Here is a 20,650-nt window from a genome sequence, read left to right as displayed (position 1 = left end):
CACGCCGCCCGCAGCCCCGGGCGGGAGCGGAGCTCCCGCCCGGGGCTGCGGGCGGCGTGAACCGGCCAGAGAGACTCGAGGGCCGGGCCCGATGGGACCCGACCGCCCCAAGAGCCCCCTCCCGGGGCGGTGCTGGGCCATCACTGCCCGGAGGAGCCCTCCCCCCCCCCCGCTCCGGTAACCGGTACCGTGCCCGGTTCGGCGGCGCTCGGCGCTGCACGGCGCGCTCCGCGCCCCGCAGCCTCTTCCAAATATGGAATGCGGCCACGCCTTCTCCGCCAAATATGGGGTGAGGCCCCGCCCAACGCTCCCAGCAGCCTCTTCCAAATATGGCGTGCGGCCGCGCCTTCTCCGCCAAATATGGGGTGAGGCCCCGCCCAACTCGCCCCACCTCCTCACTGTAAGCAGGGGGTGTGGCCACACCGCCACGCCCCCACCCAATATGGAGTGTGGCCACGCCCCAGCCCTGACATGTGCCCGCCTCCCGCGATATATATATGAGTAGGACCGCCCCCGCCTGCCCATTTATGGGAGGCCACGCCCATTTCGCAGCGGAGGGGCGTGGCTTGGCGGCAGGCTGGGTCGCGGAGGAGCGGGCAGCGCCTGGAAGGTGCCAGCAATCGCGGGGGGGGGGGGGGGGGGGGGGTACGGTACGGGACACGCTGGCACGGCACGGCACGGCTCGGGACACGCTGGCACGGCACGGCACGGCTCGAACTGCACGGCAGTGTCCCAGCACCATCGCGAATATGGGGGTCGGGTGCCCAAAGGCTGTCCGGGGGGAGGCTCAGGGCCCCCCCGGGGATGCTCAGCACTGCAGCCCCGCGAACAACCTCCTCTGGCAAGGCAGGGCTGGGGAGAGGTGACAGGGACATGCCCTGTGCCAGCACAGCCCGGCTCCCCGCGCTGCCGTCCCGCTGCGTGGGCACAGCCAGGAGCGTTGCAAAGCACAGGGCCAGGCGAGACCAGCAAACACAGAAGCCGGACAAATAAAAGTCAGGAATATTTATTACATATCAAAAAAGCTACATGTTTTGGGCAGAGACCCCCCCACCGGGCTGTCACACAGTCCCCGGCACGGTCCCACCCTGTGACCAGCAGCTGCCCCAGCAGCCGGGCTCAGCCCGGCTCCGCGCTGCTCCCTGTCACGCCTTGGCCCGCTCGGCTCCGTCGTCGGTGCTGGCTGTCACCTGCGCCATCACCGGCTCCATCTGGATGGGCACGTTCCTCTCGGGGGCGGCCGGCAGGGCCAGCTTGGGGGCCTCGATGCGGAGCTGCCCCTCCTTGGACAGGGAGCACGTCAGCGCCTCGGCGTCCACCTCCTCGGGCACGTCCCACTCCCGCTTCAGCACCTCGTACTTGTAGGAGAAGGAGCCCTTGTCGTCCGTGCTCTGCGTCTCCTTCTGCCCCACCAGCACCACCTTCCTGCCCACCACCTTCACCGACAGCTGCTCGGGAGCAAAGTCCTTCACGTCCTGGCAGACGGAGAAGCCCTCCCCGGAGCCCTGGGTCAGGGCTGCGCTGGCACCCTGGCCTCGCTCCGCGGCGATGCTGATCCGGCTGGGGCTGCTCCCGCTGCTCAGGAGCTGCTCGAAGCTGCTCATGAACTCCCGAGCCCTCTCCATCTCCAGCCGCAGCTCTCGCTCCAGCTCGGCGAAGAGGGTGCCCGGATGCGGCCAAAGGGTGCGGACGGGTCCCAGCCACGGGAACAGCGAGCTGGGCGCGGGTGGCATGAAGTGCAGGCGGCAAAGCATCTCTGCTCCTGGTGCGTGCTCCTGGCGCGGGCTGCGGCTTGGCTCTGCGCAGGGGCTGGAGCTGTGCTGGGCTGGGGCAGGGGAGCGGCGGGTTTTATCCTCCCCTGCCCAGGGGTGTGCCCCTTCCAGAACACTCTCTCCCCACGCACCCTCCTGGAGCCATCGCCTATTTTTGAGAGGCTGATTATCCGTCAGCCGAAATAGCAGCGCCTGCTTCTGGGGACGAGTCACACGCTACAAATAGGGAGCTGCAGTCACTGCCGGGAGCTCGGGTTTCTGCAGAGCCACCGTGATGCAGCAGCCGCGCGGGCCGGCCGGCCGGGGGGCGAGCAAAGCCCTTCCTGCGGCCCCCACGCTGGGGGCCCGGCGGAGCGCGGGTCACGCTGTGCCAGGAGCGCGTCGCTTCGGCCAGCACAGGGACGGTCCCGCCCCTACAGCAACACGTTCCTACGTCACCCGCTGCCAGACGCCTCTCGCACTTTCTAGACCCCCCCACCCGCCCCGGGGGCCACCGGCCGTCCTGTCCTGGCCCCTCAGCACCCAGCCTGTGCACCCCGCCTGGGGAGGGGCCCGCGGGCTGGCTTCTGGTCTCACCTGGGGGTCCCTCCCCAGGCAGCTGAGGGCCCTGCAAACGGGGCGGGGGGCAGAGGGCCTCTCCTGCCTGCAGATGGGGGGGGGCCAGGCCACAGGCGAGGGGGGGAAGGCAGGGAGGAGAGGAGCCCAGCCCAGCTCCCTGCCTGGGAAGCAGAAAGGCCACAGATTTTTGGCAGGGGCGGCTCAGGCATCCCGTTCAGAGGCTGAGGTGATGCTGCTAATTATAAGCCAGGAGAGCAGAGCCGCAAGACTAAGGGCGAAGGTATGCCGGGCGCGACGTCAGAGCCGCCGCTCCTCACGGCTGAGTAACAAGAATGAGCTGGAACGGGCTGGAAAGAGCGGAGCTCTTCTCCCGGGATGACGTCATGGGCGGGGTGAGGCCACGGCCTCCCGGGACGGGCAATAAAAGCCGCGGGCGGCAGGGCCGGGGCAGAGCGCCGAGAGCTCGGTGGAGGGAGGAGAGCCAGAGCCAGAGCCAGAGCCAGAGCCAGGCACCAGAACCGGAGCACCAGAGCCAGCAGCGATGCTTTGCCGAATGCACCTCGCACCGTTCGCCTCCAGCTCCCTGGCCACCCGGCTGGGCACAGTGAGGACCCTCTGGCCGCACGCAGAGACCATCTTCACTGAGCTGCAGCAGGAGATGGAGAAAGCTCGGGAGTTCATGAGCAGCTTCGAGCAGCTCCTGAGCAGCCACGGAGCCACCGCCATGGAGCGAGCCCCGAGCACCAGCACAGCCCTGACCCAGGGCTCCGGGGAGGGCTTCTCCGTCTGCCAGGACGTCAAGAGCTTTGCTCCCGAGCAGCTGTCGGTGAAGGTGGTGGGCAGGAAGGTGGTGCTGGTGGGGCAGAAGGAGACGCAGAACGTCGATGAGAAGGGCTCCTTCTCCTACAAGTACGAGGTGCTGAAGCGGGAGTGGGACGTGCCCGAGGAGGTGGATGTCGAGGCGCTGACCTGCTCCCTGTCCAAGGAGGGGCAGCTCCGCATCGAGGCCCCCAAGCTGGCCCTGCCGGCCGCCCCCGAGAGGAACGTGCCCATCCAGGTCAGCCCCGCAGCACCACAGCCCGGACCAGCCTCTGAGGACGGAGCCACCAACAAAGCCCAGGTGTAATGGGAAAGGAACCGATGGCCCGCGGCAGGACCGGAGGAGACAGCAGCAAGTCTTGAGTTTTAGCTCAGACAAGCTCCATCAGCAATGATGTCATTTTTTTTCACTATACTGGAATGTTTTTGTATCCAATAAAAATACTTTTGCATAGAACCTGCTTGTGCTCTCCTGGTGTTGATTGATGGGGGAGGAGCTGGGGTGTTAATGGATGGGGAGGCTGGGCTCTGGTCTTGGCTCTTGATGCTAGCAGAGCTGGATGCACAGAGATGGAAGAACCTCTCTTGGTGCCTCAGGGCAGCACAAAATGGGGCTGACAGCAGACTCAGAGGGAGGGAAGGGATCTGCAAGCAGGGTGCTGCTCGGGGTGGGGGGAGGCAGGAAGGTCCCAAGCAGGGAGGGGCAGCCCCACTTGCCTGTACTGGAGCAGAGGCGGTTCTCCCAGGGATGGTTCTCCCACCCCTCCTCACGGTGCTGCCAGCAACTGCACCAGCTCCGCAGCCCCTCGCTCCTTGGCCAACGCCACTGGGGGGGAAGACGACCGTGCTGGAGGCCTGGTTGGATGTAGCGTGCCCCTCTTGTAGCCACATGTTTTTCCCCCCCAAGCCACTTGGAAAGGGGCTCCTGGAGCCCCCTCGGGGATCCCAGCAGCAGGGAGGGTGAAGCCCATCTCCAGGCACTGTGTGCAACTACCACAACCACCCATGCTCAGGCCCGGGCAGGCAGCAGGTATGCAGGCAGGCACGCCTGTTTGTGCTAAAGCTGCTCCAAGCTCGGACAGCCCTTCCCCATGGCAGCACGGTGCCAGCAGCGAGGAGGCTCTGCTCTGCAGAGCCCTGCCGCACGGCTCTGCAGCCAGCAACAGGTCCCCCAGCCCCGACACCGAGTCCCTTCCAGCTGAACAGCACATGCTCAGGCAGCAGCAGCAGCAAGTCTCCCCTTAGGGCATCACAGGCTCCTTCACAGAGATGGAGACCAAGAAATGAAGCCCTGTCACCCAGGAACCAAGTGCAAGAAGCCAGCAGATGGCAACAGCACCTCACTTTGTGCTCACAGGATTGTTCAGAGTCGGGATTGAGGAAGCCCCTCTCCAACAGGTCCCTCTCTTGCTGCCTGGGAAAAGTGCAACATTAGTCCAAACCACACTGGAAGCGATGAGACCTCAGGTGTCCCGCAGAGGCCCTGAGCTCCTCTGGCAGCTGAGCAGCCAGGCCCCCTTGCCAGGGATGGAAAGAAGCAGCACCCACAGCACCAGGTGAGTGAAGCCCATTTGAGGCTGCTGGAGCCCACGCACCACAGGCAGCCTGTGCTCCAGCCCGACGTCAGGAACTCAGTCACTGAGTCACTCCAGACCCTTCCTGCTTCCAGGATTTTAAGGAAATCCAGCATGAGCAAAAGGCACCAAGACCTTGGATAGAGGATGAAGCCCACGTGAGCCAAGGCTGTTCACACAGACAACTTTATTTGCAGGTACCCAGCAGAACTTTCAGAGCCCCAACACTGCAAGCCCCGGGCAAGCCCAGCCCAGGGTGGTCACAGTTGACTGTAGCTGTGCCTCTCGCAGAGATTCAGCGGCAGCCACACAGCTGAGGAGAGGCAGCAGGTTCAAGCACCACCACATCACACTCTTCAAGCTCTCCCAAGCACGTATGGTGCTGGCCCAGCAGCGCACACAGCAGCAGAGCTGCAAGGGGATGCTCTGTTTTCTGTGTTGACTCCAGGTCTGCCCCATGGGTGTAAGGATCTCGGTCCATGCAGCAGTGACAGGCGAGCAGCATCTTTCAAGGCCATCATCCTCCAGGGACAGAGCCAGGGACTTGAGCACAGTATTCCTAAGCCTGTCCGGTTGTCAAGCTGAGCTCCTCTGCATATTGCTCCCCCCACCTCTTCCCAACTTGAGCTGTAGATAAGTTTCCCTAGAAGTATTAGGCAATTAAAAACATTTCTATTTACCTCAAACTTCCTTGCACACCGCTGCACAGCACACCACAAGCTTGCTGAACCACCTGCAGCCTCACGGTAAGGAGTTCCTGCCCCTCGAGGGAGCTGGCTGCTGCAGGAGCAGCTGGCACAGCCCAGCCTGGGCAGCACGCAGAGGTCGGGGGCGAGCAGCCCACGCCTCTCCCTGCCCGGGGAGGAAGGCCACGCATCCCTACGGAAGAGCCAGGGGTTGTAACACCACAAGCAGCCTAGCGCATCTCAGCCTCCAGCACAACTGTTATGTTCTGGTCCACTCCCCTTCTGGTTTGAGCTGATTAAGAGACATGAACATTGTTGATTATGATAGGTTTATAAAAATTTTTTTTTAATCACACAAAACTGAAGTTTGTGATGAAGACTAGGTTGACAGTTCCTCTTAAATACCAGTATGCATAAGACATTGCATTAGGCACTAGGCAGCAGCCAACATCAGTTAGAGTCTGGCAACAGAAGCCATTTTAATACCTCCCTTCATACTTTGTGGAATTACAGGCTTTTGCAATACATATTGTTTCCACTGACAAGTTATCCGAGGTTTCCCCCACCCCACCTCTGTACATCAGTAAACCATGTGTATTCACACTAGAGTAGGGTTAACAACATTAGTGGCATCACAACCATCAAAAAAAGGACAATTTTCTATACAAGATTTTTGCAAAAGTTGCAACAGGATTAGTGCATTACGACAGAACCGGAGATAGAAAAAAAAAAGAGTTGGCATGCTAGAGTCCAACACAAATAAAGACAACAGGCAGCTAGTTGTATGTACTATATTGACAAGATACTGATTGGTTACATGAAGAAACATACAATACAAAATACAGAAGAAACCAGTTTTGCTTCCCTCTGCCCCACCCCAGAATACTCAATTGATTTGGTCAATAAGTGGCTGAAAAGCCAAAGTTTGTCACTATAATGCTACAGTTTAGTGGTTGTTCTAGGCCTATCGTACTGGCGTTAGCCTTAGCTTTTACACACGGGTAGTTTTAAACAAGGTTGTCTAGTCTCAATATCCCTTTGTTTCCAATAGTGAACTACAGTACTGTGGGACCTGGGTGCTGCTGGCCCTCACCCGTGGGAAGGGATGAGCTGGCTGGGCAGACACCAGGTCATGCATCCACCACCACCAGGAAGAGGGAAGAACAGAAGTTCATATTAAAAAAGTGACTTAAGACTTAGAATTGAATTAGTATTTGTACAGAAAGGTGCAGGTGGAAGAACTCCCTCCAGCCTATGATCAGAAAGGGATGGAGAAATCACAGCAGCCACCGGCAGCAGCCGCTCTACGGTAAGTGCGATTGTTAGCGTGGATTCCAGTCACGTCATTCGAGGGCTCCATCAGGCAGGAACGGCTGCTCAATTGCTGCAGCACTGGCTCCTGCTAGGCTGACTGCTCTCCTGAAGGTCAACCACCCGATTCCTACCTGGGCCACCAGGAGCGTTCTGGGGTTCATTTTTTGGCAGTTTCTTGGCTAGAAAGAAACAAGACATTAGTAGGTTCCTCTACAGAGGCCAACCTCCTCCCCACTGCAGACCACAGGCTGGGCTCAGCCCTGCTCTGGCCGAAGCCCTCACCTCTTAAGGAGTTTGGGATTGGACGCTGCTAGCAGCACGAGTACAGCAAACCACCCACTTCTAGCTCTGGCTGTCATCAGTCCTGCTCCTTCCTTACTCACCACCCCAGATAAAGGGAGAGAGGGAACAGGCTTTGCAAGGCAAAGGCTCCAAACACTCAGGGAGTGACTGTTCACAAGAGTACAGCAAACTGGTCATCCACTGCGGTAAGAGCCTCCAGACCCTGGCTGACATGAGAGCTCCCAGGGTTTCCAGTGGCTGCACTGCTGGTGCTCAGAGCTACTCCAGCCACGCTTCTGCACACAAGCTGTTACCTATTGCCATGAAGATTTCATTCACATTCATCGCTGTCTTTGCCGATGTCTCCATGAACAGCAAGCTGTTGTCATCTGCATATGTTTGTGCATCCTACAAACAATCACATTAGAGTGGTGAAGGCATCCTGCCAAAGGGAGGCCCAAGCAGGCTTCACACGCTTCACTTCTTGGCAAACGAAACACTGAAGAAACCCTGTCCCACCCCAGGCCAGACATTCCACCCCAGTCCCCTGACCCTGCCTGGCCAGGACAGCTGGGAGACATGCACCACTGACAATACTGCGTGGCTGGTGTCCCAGCAGCCGAGCTGGGGTACGGCAGCACAGACTGTGTGAGCCACGTGAGCCAAGGGTAGACACAGCACGTCCCGAGCAGCACACCACCTTGTACTTTGGTTAGCTGGGAGAGTAATACACACTGTAAATGCACCACAAGCAATCCTGTGCAGAGGTCTGAGATAAGAGCTTCTCCTTGAAAGTCTGCCTTAGACAAGGTAAGAGCTGTGAAGAGTAGAGAACAAGCTGGGAATGATTCTTCACACGTCTTGTCTCTAAAAGATGCTGTTTCATACACTGCTGAAGACAGCCCCAGATGAGTAAGGCACCAGAAAAGACTGAAGACAGAAGCTTGTGCTCTGTGGGCCTTATTCTCCACATTCATGGTAACTGTTACCAACAAGAGCTACAAGTGCTGTGAAAGGCGTGCACGGGAACGGCAGGCTACAATTCCCTAAGTGGCATCCTGGGGTCCTCAGCAGCATAAATCTTGACTTCCGCTCTCCCTCAAAGCATTTTGCACATAGCCACCATCTCCCCCACTTAAGCAAAAAGCTGCTTTCCTGACTTGTTCAGGTAACAACTGATCTGGATTCCCACTCACCTGGAAGTCCACAGCTCTCTTGGTAGCAAGGTCTGCCTTGTTTCCTGCTAGTGCAATTACAATATTGGGGCTAGCCTGCCTCTGCAACTCTTTCACCCAGTTCTTGGCTCGTACAAATGTGTCCTGGAAGCAAACAGGAGGCAGCAGTCAGGAAGGGCAGCCTCTTATTAATCCACAGTGAAGATATGATTAGAACAAGTCTTTCCTGTAAGAAGTGTTCTGCCTCTACAGCACTTTGTAGCAGGATCCTTTATCAGCTTAGACAGCCTTGGTCAGAACTGAGGAAGAGGCCATTAGCAGTTTTCAAGAAACTCAATACCTGCAGGCAGGCATCTGCAGGGACTCTGAACCCAGACACTCTCCCAGGGAACTCAGAAGCATCAGCCGCAAGCACAGACGCCTCCTCCCCAGTAAATGCACAGCCCTACGCAGTACTCACTGTGTTAGTGATGTCGTAGACAACAATGGCTGCCTGGGCACCTCGGTAATACATTGGTGCCAGGCTGTGATACCGCTCTTGTCCTGCTGTATCCCATATTTCAAACTTCACTGTTGTGTCATCCAGACAGACCGTCTGTGTTAGGAAGGCAGCTGAAAGAGAAGGTGCATGTTTTCCTTACTGCCAGCTGGAGAGCCTGGCAGCAAGAGCCAGGAGCTTGGAGCAGTTCTGCTGTTGCATGGGAGCGAGCAGAAGCCCCAGACAGAGGCCAGGGCAGTGCCGCTTGTTGTGCAAGCTGCAGCTCTGCTGTATCATCAAGCTCCTTGCACACAGGAATCCCAGAGCCACCGTGCAGCAGCCAGGAAGGTGGCCCTGAGAGCCCAGGCAGCAGCCAGCCACCGGAGCAGCAGCACTGCCAGTCCCTCCCCAGATCACACAGTACAGCTGCAACACCGCCGGCATTAGCTTTGGAGAGCACCACAGTACCAAAGCACCGAGCTCAGCCCAGTTACACTGCACTCCCCAATTTAGTAACTGGTTATTTTCTTGTTCCAGCAAGCATAATACCACGCGTTACAACTAGGATAAAGGCAACCAGCCTTGGACACAGATCGAAGCAGAACGGCGGAGTGCTCACATGGCCCTCTGCAGCACAGCTTTCAGCCCTGCTTGCCCAGGAGCTATACTTACAGCTATACTTACTCCCTGCAGGGGTTACTATAGGGACAAATCAAGCCTTTTCTCAGTACACACCTCTAATATTACTGCCCAGAGACCCAGGTGCCAACCAACCTTTCATTGGTGACACCATGCTAATGATTTCAAGTTAAAGAACTCCTAGACCTGAAAGAGCTGCGGAAGTAGTTAACAGCATCAGGCTAGAAACAACCCCAAAATCCTGGGTCATGGTCTGAAAAGATAATTAAGGGCTATAAACCAAGCTGAACGCCTCAGTTCTAATTAGAAGCAGGAATTCAAGCACTGGAAGTGAATACGCCTTAGAGGCAGAGCGCACGGTTGCCATAGCATTATTCTTTGCTGCACAGATTGTCATACCAACAAACAAGTTGTAAACCAAGAGTTAAAGCATTAGCTGCTTGACTATTTATACCAAAAACCCCAGACCGGTTTGAAATAACCATTAATACTTCTGATACCCCTGGAGTGCATTAGTGAGGCCAGCATCTTCTAGCCATAGGCACTGGAGTTGGCACTCACCTCCAATCGTGCTCTCCTGGTACTCGTGGAACTGCCCCTTCACGAAGCGCAGAACAAGGCTGGACTTCCCCACTGCCGACTCTCCCAAGAGAACAAGTTTAAACTGGCAGATTTTGTTTCCAGCGGCTGGTCCATTCGGTCGAGCAGCTCCACCTCGACCTGCCATTGTGGCCTAAGTGCAGGAGTGCCAAGAGCTAAGGTTGCTGCAGGTTCTGCACTGGGATCCACCGGGAGGCAGGTTGCAACTGGAAGAGGAGGTCAGAGTTAGTAACACGCTCATGGACCAGCCGTACCAGTTCTAGAGGGTGGGTTTGATCTGCAACCACCATCAGCACAGGCAGGTGGCGATTCCTTCCCACAGTGGAAAGTTATCAGCTGCATGCACCGCAGCACTATCAGGCAGTTTCTGTCTGTCAGCAGCATCTTAAGTCTTCTGAGCCTCCCTGGAGAAGGGATATTGGTAACACAAGCTTTCCTCCCCACCAGCAGGCCCTCCAGCACTTCCACTATGTGTAGATATTACACACACCTTGCTAGGGTGAGGCAAGTAAAGAACAGCCGGCACACCAATTGGTGTTATTAGAGCTTCATCTATTAAAACAACAATTACTCAGTTCATGGAGGTAGCTGAGCTTGACCTTTAGCTCCTTCCTCCTCTCCCAAGTTCACAAGGTAGCAACTTCAGACTATCAATGCAATACAGAGATGTTCAAGTGCCCGCATACGCCGTTACAGGAAGCAGTCCTGTGTTAGTCCTTCAGGTCACAAGACATTCAGACAAGGGAGTTTCTATATTCAGCCTGTTAGTTTAGAGGAACTCGGACCAAGCCATTAAATACTGCATCTTAGAGCCATCCTGAAGAAGGCCTTTGAACTGCTATGCAAGCAGCCTGCCACAGGGAGGAAAGTCATTTGGTAGCAGCCACTCTCTCAGCACAGGCTGCATATTCAGAGACCAAAAGCAACTAGTCCCCATCCCTGTTGCAAACGGATACTTACCACCAAACAAGAGTCAATAGCTTGATCCAAACGCAGAGGCAACACCTAATGCTTCCCGCTCCCCACACCCTGTCCCAGCTGCCTCGTTGCCCTTATCCCACATCATTCCAGGTCAGCAGGCTACTGGCCACATTCTTCAAATCCAGCTATGCTGAACAGCACAAACAGGTAGCATCACCCACGATCAGAACTGCCATCCCATCTCCCCAGCACTCAATTCAACAGCACCAAATCTCGAGAGTTGTGCAGAAGCACAAAGCCATGGCAAGAGCAGCAAGACAAGCTGGTTTACATCCATAGTTAACCACAAGTGAAGTCTCAGTGCCTTCCTAACCATTTCTCAGCCACATGCAGCAGAAAACAGGAGCACTTTCGAAGTGCACAGTTATACAGATTTAGGCATATTTCCTGTTCTCATCACAACTCCCACTTCCTGTCAATGATAAATGCTACAACTGATTGCATCTGCTCTGTATCACCACTCTCCCTTCAACTCTCATAACCTAAGCTTCTTGTTGACAGAGACAACTGCAAAAAAAAATCCCCCAAAAGCCAATTTCTCCTTGTTCTGAGTGTACCCCCAAGAAAACTCTGGGTATGCTCTGAGTACATCCAGCATTTACTCAGCAAATACCAGATTCCTATGAATAAGAAGCTTAAAGCAAGTTGAAATGGGTCTGACCTGGAGCAGCGTTTCCTGTGAACAAGGCTCAGGCCTGCCTCAATACAGAGGCTTACCGAAGAAGAGTTTCAAATGCCTGCTTTCCAGAGCAAAGCCTGTCCAGTTGTGACTGCTGTGAGGCTACTTTGTGTCTCAAGTTTCAACTCAATTCCATAGTTTGATAGGAAACCTACAGCCATTTCAGTCTGAGAGCTCAGCCAGAGGGATAGCCCATTAGTGTCATCAGCTGGAGTACATCTTCAGATTTCAACACACAAAAGCACTTGAGCATACTCTGACCTACAGAGACATTCAACCTCAAACTGTTTTGGCCATGAGGCAAGTGAGAAGCCCACTGTTAAGCCAGTACCGTTCACTGAAGCTAGCAGGTAGGAGAGAAACCATGAGCAGTAACTTCAGTGCAGCGAGATGTTTCAGTAGCCTGAGTGTGAACAAGCCATTGCTTTGAGTGACCGGTCCGGTCTTGGGTCAAGTCAGTGAAAAAACTGCAATTCAGAGCTGGGTCCTCGCAAAGGCTAGTAACACTGTCAGAACCCCCACCTCCTCTTCTGAGGAAGGACAAACATTGTTTTGACAGGATGAGAAAGCTTGATAGGAAGCAAATTAGCAATTCCTTTTGCTGGACAGCAAGGAAGCAGCATTTTGCAGTTCTGGCCAGGAGCAGCTTGGTTGCCACCAGGTTCGAGAGGCACATCAGCAGCTCTACATCTCTACCAGCCTGAAAAAGCTTCCACCTTTTAGAGTTTCTCCTCTAACCAGAGTCTGCAAGGGAACAGCTTTTGCTTGTTTAACCTTGTCTTAATTTACCAGGGCAGTCTATCAGCAATACGTAAGCTCTGTTGCTGTTTCAGACTAACATTCTGCACATTAAATGCCACGTGAATCATGTCTCTACTGAGTTATGACCTCCTGAAATATGATAGGGGTGATTCCCAGAGCAAAACAAGGAAATGAGCCTGTTGACATCCTCAGGTCTTAGTGCGACCTATATTTCACAGATCTCAATCATTTTGCCATCTGGTTGTGCTACGTGAACTCACACCGAATTGAGCAAGCATGTCTGTATATCCAGCTCATCATGGAGAGCTACTGATCAGAGCAAGTAGTCAAGCAGCTAGAGTCCATGACCACTTTTAATTATGGAGAATCTGATCATCATCTAAAGATGGTTTGAAGTTTGGCTGCAGGATTATATGACTTCATGTCCACCTAAGACGCTGCCAGATCTTTAGGATGTTTGGCTGAAATTTATGCAGTTCAGATGACCCTACCTGCAGCCATCTCACTAAGGGTCTCAGGCTAAGACCATACATGAGATCAGAACAACCAGCTTAGTATTTCTCCTGACGTTCACAGGAAGGCCAAATAATTGAAGTGAGCAACTACCGAAGCTGTAGACAGCGAGAACTCTCCACTGCAGGAGGATCACTTTGGCACTTTTTGCTAATGCCAACATCTTTGAGGATTTCTACATTCCTGTCAGAACTGCACTCTGCCGAATGCGGAAGTAACAGCCAGCTAAACTACACAGCCTGGATCTGCGCTAGATCAGCCCACACTGATCAGTGATTATCAGTGTGAGAAACTAAGTACTTCATGCTGTATGAAGCCATTTCTGATGCTCCGGGAGGCTGTTTGTCCCCTCTTCCAGCAGAGTGGATGGGGCATGCACCCCTCCCTGCTCCCCAGGAGAACCCTGACACTCAAGCTATGGGTCAGACCAAAATAACGACAGCAATACCATGCAGACAAGTGAAAGCAGCTGAAGCTGCAGCTTGCCATACTAATTCAAGAAGTCAAGACCATGAGAAGGAAGGGTATGATAGGGTACTCTTGTAATCAAGATTAACAAGTATTAATTTTCCTACTAGCTTCTTGTAACCAGCAAAACTCAGCAGCTTGTGATGTTACAGGATCCATAAAAAGGTACATGCTGGTTTGTTTGCTCGCCCTACCCACCTCCTGGTTACTGAAGCACATGCAGGAGCTCTGCATCACACAGGCAAAAGTACCAATTTTTTTAATCATAAACTCTTGGAACAGTCTCTTGTTTGCTTTGAGATCAAAGACAAGTTTCAATGCCTGATGCTGTCCAACAACCAAGAACTCTAGGTCTATCACTTCTGCAGTTTACGCTCCTCTCAACACCTCACCCGTTTGCCAGGATTTGTTGTAGGGGCTTGTACACTCCCATGAATATTGAATTCAGGAGTCTGAGTGCCCTACATGAGAAAGCGCATGCCAGCACTGCTGCATTTCCAGCCTACCCCAGAGCAAGGCAGTTCTCCAGAGCTGTTTGGATGCTCAAGAATAGCACAAGAGCTCGTTTCAAACAAACCAGCCCAGTACGAGAACCCCAATCTCCACAGGGCAATTACTATCGGATCCCCATGTTAACCCCTGCATGAGACAATTGCTTCACTGGACTCCCTATCACAGGGAAGTTCCTAGTTTAAGGTGTCAGAAATTCAGAATCTGACATTTTTGCCCCATGTTCACCCAGTAGCAAGGGCTACTCTGAAAGCTGGTAATATTTAGAAACCCAATCCTGAATAATCTAGTTACCCAAGAGGACTGCTTCTACTCTCAGCTATGCAAGAAACCATTTCACTGAGGATTTTTTGGCTTGGAATCAAAATACTCAAGACAAAAGCCCCAGTGAAGTATTTATCTTGTTAAACAGTTGACAGCATTACATGAATTTCTTGGCAAAGCAACCCCTGAAGTTACTGAGCAGTTTTGCTTCACCTAACACTGAATGGGCAGCCAGCCACCGCTAGCAGGAAGCTCGTGGTACCTTACTCCCACCCAGAACTGGCAAGCCAGCTTTAGGGCCCAGATTCACAAGCAGCTTCCACAAGCAGGACCAGCAGCAAGCACAGGACCCACCAGAACACACAGACTCCACTAACCCAGATTAGCATAGCATGGAATGTCAACCTGATTTTCCAGCACATTAATATGATTAATCAAGACCAAACTTTGAAAGCCTTACTGCAGTAGGGTCCACACAGCAGAGGAAGAAGTAACAGACCCAGCTCTCACTGATGAGATGAACCAGGAAACAGACTTGCAAGTACAGACCTCAGTCCCTCAGCCCCATAAAGTCTGATCAGTTTTAATACTTCATCTTTCTACAGACAACATGCACTTCCCTCCACAAACAAAGAACACTTAGTCTCTTGATCAGTAAGACTATAATCTGGAGCTTCAGTAACAGCTCTAAATTGGGGAACTAGTCATTGCAGTTGTCAGCTGTGCTACAGCCTTAAAATGCAGATTCACAGACCTAAATCAGCCCAGACAGCAGTTTCAGAAGTACTCCTATGGTGTTTACACTATCATAAGTTAAAGTCACAACTTCTCTGTAGAGCCTCATGCCCAAGCCTTCCAAAGCCTTAGGCACACTCAGTTTAATTTAGAGGTACACAGGATTTACATTGGCAAAAAGTTAAATTACTTTTTATTGGTAGCTACAGTCCTGAGCAAGTGTAGTAGAATCTGTAATACCAGCTCCTTTTCATGCTTTTAATACATGCATCTGCTTCCTGACATCTGCAGAGCCACAGCCTCCAAAGCAGCCCCAGAAGCCAGTGTTTTTCAAAGCAGCTTTTCAAAAACAATTCTATCAGAGATTTCAAGGCCACTACCCTGCAGTTACCACTCAATCCAGCACAGATGCTATGTGCAGCTGAGCTAGCAGGAGAGTACAACATGCAGCTACACCCAGCTGGGCAATCCAGGGCCAAGGCAGCAGAAGAGCCCTTTCCATCACTTCACAACACAAGCTGAAGCCTGGTCTTATGAAGGACAGTTGCCAAGCACAGTGAAACAGAGCCATCTTCCTTTGGTCATGTCTAAAGCTAGCTTCACAAAGCCTTTAAGGCAAAACAAACCCAAGAGAAGAAATCGTGATGAAGGCCAAGTTTCTGCTATGTCTCATGCATGAGGCCCTACGGACAGGCTGCTGCTCAGTGCCAAGCACAAGTGGTCAAACTGAAGATCCGATCTGAACAGGCAGCACTGTACTTGGACAAGATCGTCTGAAGTTCAGACCAACTCAGAACTCCTCGTTATGTACAGAAAGCTACTGCTCAGCTTGAGACTAAATCTCATTTGCCAGATGTCATCTGCTTGACCTAGGCAAGTCAGCTCTAAGACTGTTAAACTACGAAGCCAGGAATACCCATGCATCCTACAAAGCTGACCTGACTCTTTAGACGATGAGGCAAAGATCACAGCCTGCATGATTGAGTCAAGAAGTGCAGTACTTCGCTCAAGGGGAGTTATGAAGCTCCCTCAAGCCGCCTTCTAGCCAGTTTAACCCCATACACATCCCCTCAGAAGGGTTTCCTAGGTTTAAGTGGTTATCCTTTATCAGGAATTCCTGAAAACATCTCATGAGGTAAAACAACGTTACACTTACTGATGCTACCTTGGAGCTACATTTTTTATACTCAGAGTTGAATAGGTATCAGCAACAAGAGTTATTACCATGTTGGTCACACTGGCAGCACAAGGAAGTTCCATGCCTAATCCAGTGGGGGTTTTAATTCTGCAGAATAGCATGACTAATTGCTTTTAAAACTGCAGTCAGTGTCCTATTAGATCACCATAGCTGAACAAAGAAACATGCAGCGAGGGCAGGCTGAGGCACAGTGCTTCTGCCTGCTCCTCATGTATCAGGAAAGCAACAGAGATAACACTAGAACTCACGTTCTAACCAGGGCCACCAAACCCCCAGCTGTGTTGACACAATAGCAAGTGAACTCACACCGGATCTGGCTGATGGAAGACCCATGAATGCCAGCTTTCAGCACTGCTTCGGTCAAGCTCCACTTAAAGCTATGGAGACAATACAGTTGCAAAGACTGCTTTAAAAAGAGTGGAATGAAGAGTGGCATGAGAAGGCATGAATTGCAGCGTAAGACTTTTGTGGAAGAGTTACACTTCACCTTCGTTTCACATAAGCTTCTCACTAGTTGAGGTGAGCAAAGCCTCCATGTTCCCTGTCCCCACATTAACTCCCTCTTGGGGGTCTTACCTACTTTTAGTTATCCTTGACACTGCAGGAACTTAGTCCTGTTTCACAGGAGATGAGGCACAGCCAGGTTGAAGGAGCAACTCATGAGTGCTGCCTGGACCAACTACAAATTGAACAAAAGCATCAAGTTTTTAATTCTTCAGGAAAGGTTCTTCTAACTCCTGTTCTTGATATTGTCCACTACTCAGCACACCCTCAAAAGACAGCTTAATTTTGACTAGAAGTCCAGCAATATGTGCCTTTAGGTAGCACCTACTATTCTGTGAACAAGAAGGCAAGATCATAAGCAACGCAAAGCAGAAAACTGCCATCTTCACTGCAAAACGAGTCAGTGACCTTCATAATATCTTTTCCAGACTGCGCAAAGATCTCTTGCCACTAGCAGCTCCTTATTTGGAGCTCTACCAAATAAAAGCAAACACGAAAACCAGTGTTTTCTTATCTGTTTATGTAGAACTACTCCAGCAGTTCATTCCTGTGCTCCAGGGAAGGAAAGCGTTCCTTTTAGGACTTAGATGAAACTTTATTCTTCCCTGATACTGTCACTTCCATGAAGGTTCATTGTTTCTGGCTAGCATTTGGAGTGTTTTCATACTGTTACTCTGACGACTTAACAGAACTTGCATAAGAGGACTTCAAACTTCATACCCCAAGGGAAGAAAACAGCTGACTCGACTGTTTCTACATTCTACCCTCTTTTAAGTATGCTGACCAAAATACTTTGGGCTACACTCACTTCATTAGAAGCGTTCCCATTTCATTTCCTGTGTCCGAAAAGTACTTGGCATTCTTTCCCCCTCCCTCTTCAGGGAGATGCCATGACCACCTCTCCGCTAAACATGCAGCAGCTTAGGAAGTTAGGATCAAGAGTTGATGACTAGCAGGGCCTAGAGCAATTCTAGAGCTGATCCCTCTTTAGATGCAGAAGAGCTTTGCTGCGATGGAGATAATTCCACTTCTCATCACAACAGTTAAGTTTGGCCAAGCACACAAAGCGTGAACATGTTACTAGACAGCTTTCAGATGCTGCCCAATCCATTACTGGTTTTGCTAGTAAAGCAAAGGGACCTAAACCCAACTCTGTTCATACTAAAACTAGACAAATGTTTTATTTTACTATATTCTTTTCCACACATCAAGCTAGCCTTCCCCTTACTGTTCTCTAGTAACTTAAATCCTTCTTCAGGAGTCCCATTTCATCTTGCCTCCCCCTGAAGAGGTATCAGCACCTACTTAAACAGCCTCAAGGGACCTACGCTGCCTGGCACTATCTTAAAACAAACGTAGTCTAAATTAGCCTATAGTATCTTAGAGGGAAAGATTGCCTCTAGAGGTAGATTTTTGCTATGAAAGCAGTTGACTGTTCGGGCGTACTGTTGAGACTCAAGAGAAGTCCGAGGTTCAGTAACTGAGTCTCAGTGCTGAAATCTAAGCATTGCTTCTCTTAACCTTACAGGTCCCTATAGACTTGTGCTTTACCTGCTCTCCTCACTCCAAGAACAGATTAAGACCAACCTTGTCTTGTAGCTGCCTACACACGCTATTCTGAATTCTTCGCCCTTTTCAGTCACAGTTCTTTCACCTTATTATCCAGTTAAGCTGAAAAAAGGTAAAAGACTCTTAGAGTCAAGGCAGTAGCAAATATGAATGGGATATTCCAAGAAAGTTCACTCAGACAGCATGGCACATCACACCAATATGAATCTTTCTTTTTTTGGTCTCAACCAAGCTTCGGAGCCCTGCCTTCAGAGTAGGCTCAGGAGTCCTAACTTAGTGCAAAGCAGAATTGATGTCATGCTATAAGCAGGGCAGCTCAAATATGTGTTGACCCACCACACAAAAAGCTAAGAATAGCAGATGCAAGTTGTTCCACATAAGACTTAAAATAGTACCTCAGTGCACTCTCTTCCCTCCGATTTCCTTATGTGCTTGGAAACAGTCAAGGTCAGAACTCCGACAGCCATGTACAAAAGCAACAAGCTAAAGGTCAGCTGAGATCGGGTCAACACTGTATTTGGTCTCGCTGGCAGAGCACTTTACAGTGAGAGTCACAACTAGCTAGCAGAGAGCAACTACGACTGTCAGGGCTCCTCACAGCTCCCACCCAGCCCCAGGAGCTTTAGCAGCACCTTGAGCATGACCAGGAATAAGGTTCGAGCAGCCTTCACAGGATTTAGCACTACAAACCTGTTGCTCACACTTACGTCTGCACTGTTAAGCCTTTGCAGGATCACATACCGACTACAGTCCCAGCTTACACGCAGCAGTCTCTCCCGCTGCGCCAAAGATCCAAGGATGGCCTTGCATCTGCGCGTGTCTGGGTCTCCTTCCAGACAAGCTACAAAACTTTTTTGCAGTTCAGTTCTTCGAGAGCCTGCAGCACCACATATTTCACTTCGCAAATGCCCCTTGGAGGGGGCCCAGGGGCTGTGTTTGCCACCAGCAGCACCACCGAATAGTCTCCATTCTACTAGAACCTATTTTCAGCAGATAAAGTCACATCCTTCATTTAGGCAGTTCTCTACTCAGGAACCTGGCCAGGCTTTCAGACTTCTAGAGTTTCTGTTCCCACCTCAGCAGCTGACTAGCTACAACAAAACATTATACCACTTCTATCCTTACGGGTGCCACACCTTCTCCAAATTCCATTTAACTTTCACACAGTCATCGCTACGAGACAGCGCTACAAGAGACGAAGGAGTTGGGAAACAGCAGTCAGGCAGACCCAGCGCACCGACAGCAACACCTGTACTCGCTGCCAAGCCTTTCCTGCTTCTGAAGGAAAACAGCCCGAGGGAGTGCCAAACCTGAGAGCCCACAACGCAGACGTGACACCCGCCTTGAGTTTGAGATCGCCACCTTTGCCGCGTTGATCCTCCCGATGAGCGCAGCTCCCTTCCCCGGTTACAGCTCACTACGAGGCCAGGGCCACACTCCACAAGGCCGGAGCCGCCGGTGCACCGGGGCAGCGCCGCTCTCCCGCCTCGCCAGGACTCCCAGCGGGACCGGCTCGCCAGGACCCGGCGAGGGGAGCTTTGTTTCGGGCAGCCGCGAAGGCCGGAGCCCCCCGCCCCGCTGACGGCGGCGCCGGCCCGCTCCAGACCCCGGCTCCCGCAACCCGAGGGCGCAGCCGGGACGCGGCGGCCTCGCCCCGCCCGGCAGAGCCGCGCCCCCGGGGCTGCCTCCCCCAGCCGGGCGGGCTCCCGGGGAGCCGGGTCTGCGGCGCACGGGCCCAGTGGAGCCGGGCCCCCGGGCCAGGCACCGCCCGGGGCAGGGCTCGGCACCGAGCCGCGCCGGGCACCGCCTGCCCAGAGCCCCCGCGGGCCGCACCGCAGGCAGCCCCGCCGCGACGGTGCGGGACGAGCGGGCCCCGCCGCCCCCGGCCCCACTCACCGCCCGGAGCGCCGCTCCCCCCGCCGCAGGTGAGTCTCGCAGGCCCCGGCCCTCACTTCCGCCTTTACCCGTTCCGCTTCCGGATCCGCCCACCCCTTCCGCTCCCAGCCCGCCGGCCACAGGCAGCAGTGCCTGCCAATCACAGGCGCCCCGCCCCAAAGAGGCTCCGCCCCCTCGCGGACGCGCCGCCTCACGTGACGGGCGGCGTGGCGTCAGGGCGCGCCCGTCGCGGGGGGCGATGGGAGCTGTAGTCCGGGAGGGGGGGGGCGCGGGAGTCGCCGGCGGGGATCCGGGAAAGGGGGGTCCCGGCGCGGGGGGCGAGCGGCCACCCTGGGCAGGCCCCGCGCAGCGGCGGGGGAGCCGCGGGCAGAGACTCACCGGAGGCGGGCTGGAAAAATAGAGCCTTTATTTCCCGTTGGGGCGGGGGCGCGGGGGGCGCGGGGCTGGGCGGGGGGTGACGACACGGACTACGGCCGTCGGCGAGCCGGCAGCCGCGGAGGGAGGCACCGTGTCCCCCGGGGCACCCCCCGGAGACCCCCCTCCCGCTCGGAGACACCCCCCGCCCCGAGCCTCCGAACCGGCTTCGCGCACAAAATCCGCCGGCGGCCCCTCCCGGCCCCGCGGGTCCCCGGGGGGCAGCGCTGCCCAGCCCCGTCCCACGGCCCCGGGCACGG

General features: G+C 53.6%; 3 protein-coding genes across 5 annotated transcripts; 1 reads left to right on the top strand and 2 right to left on the bottom strand.

Moving 5' to 3' along the window:
• Positions 1–990: 990 nt before the first annotated feature.
• On the bottom strand, positions 991–2,169 carry LOC142419679 (heat shock protein 30C-like). The gene has a single exon (XM_075522888.1). The coding sequence runs from the start codon at positions 1,752–1,754 to the stop codon at positions 1,146–1,148; it is 609 nt and encodes a 202-aa protein (XP_075379003.1). The 5' UTR covers positions 1,755–2,169; the 3' UTR covers positions 991–1,145.
• Positions 2,170–2,795: 626 nt separating this feature from the next.
• Positions 2,796–3,606, top strand: HSPB9 (heat shock protein family B (small) member 9). The gene has a single exon (XM_075522889.1). The coding sequence runs from the start codon at positions 2,872–2,874 to the stop codon at positions 3,454–3,456; it is 585 nt and encodes a 194-aa protein (XP_075379004.1). The 5' UTR covers positions 2,796–2,871; the 3' UTR covers positions 3,457–3,606.
• A 2,128-nt stretch (positions 3,607–5,734) lies between these two features.
• On the bottom strand, positions 5,735–20,064 carry RAB5C (RAB5C, member RAS oncogene family). Of its 3 annotated transcripts, none has more exons than XM_075522885.1 (6): positions 19,977–20,064; positions 9,859–10,103; positions 8,641–8,792; positions 8,202–8,324; positions 7,320–7,413; positions 5,735–6,902 (listed from the first exon to the last, which is right to left on the bottom strand). In XM_075522885.1, exons 2-6 carry the CDS (start codon positions 10,022–10,024, stop codon positions 6,787–6,789), a joined length of 651 nt encoding a protein of 216 aa, XP_075379000.1. In that variant the 5' UTR covers positions 10,025–10,103; positions 19,977–20,064; the 3' UTR covers positions 5,735–6,786. The 3 variants fall into 3 exon arrangements, with proteins under 3 accessions (XP_075379000.1, XP_075379001.1, XP_075379002.1); XM_075522886.1 differs by lacking the exon at positions 19,977–20,064 and adding an exon at positions 19,391–19,646; XM_075522887.1 differs by lacking the exon at positions 19,977–20,064 and adding an exon at positions 16,584–16,604.
• Positions 20,065–20,650: the final 586 nt, after the last annotated feature.

The sequence above is a fragment of the Mycteria americana genome, chromosome 22 (assembly GCF_035582795.1).
Source record: "Mycteria americana isolate JAX WOST 10 ecotype Jacksonville Zoo and Gardens chromosome 22, USCA_MyAme_1.0, whole genome shotgun sequence".
Classification (NCBI taxonomy): Eukaryota; Metazoa; Chordata; class Aves; order Ciconiiformes; family Ciconiidae; genus Mycteria; species Mycteria americana.
This window is presented reverse-complemented; position numbering and strand designations above follow the sequence as displayed.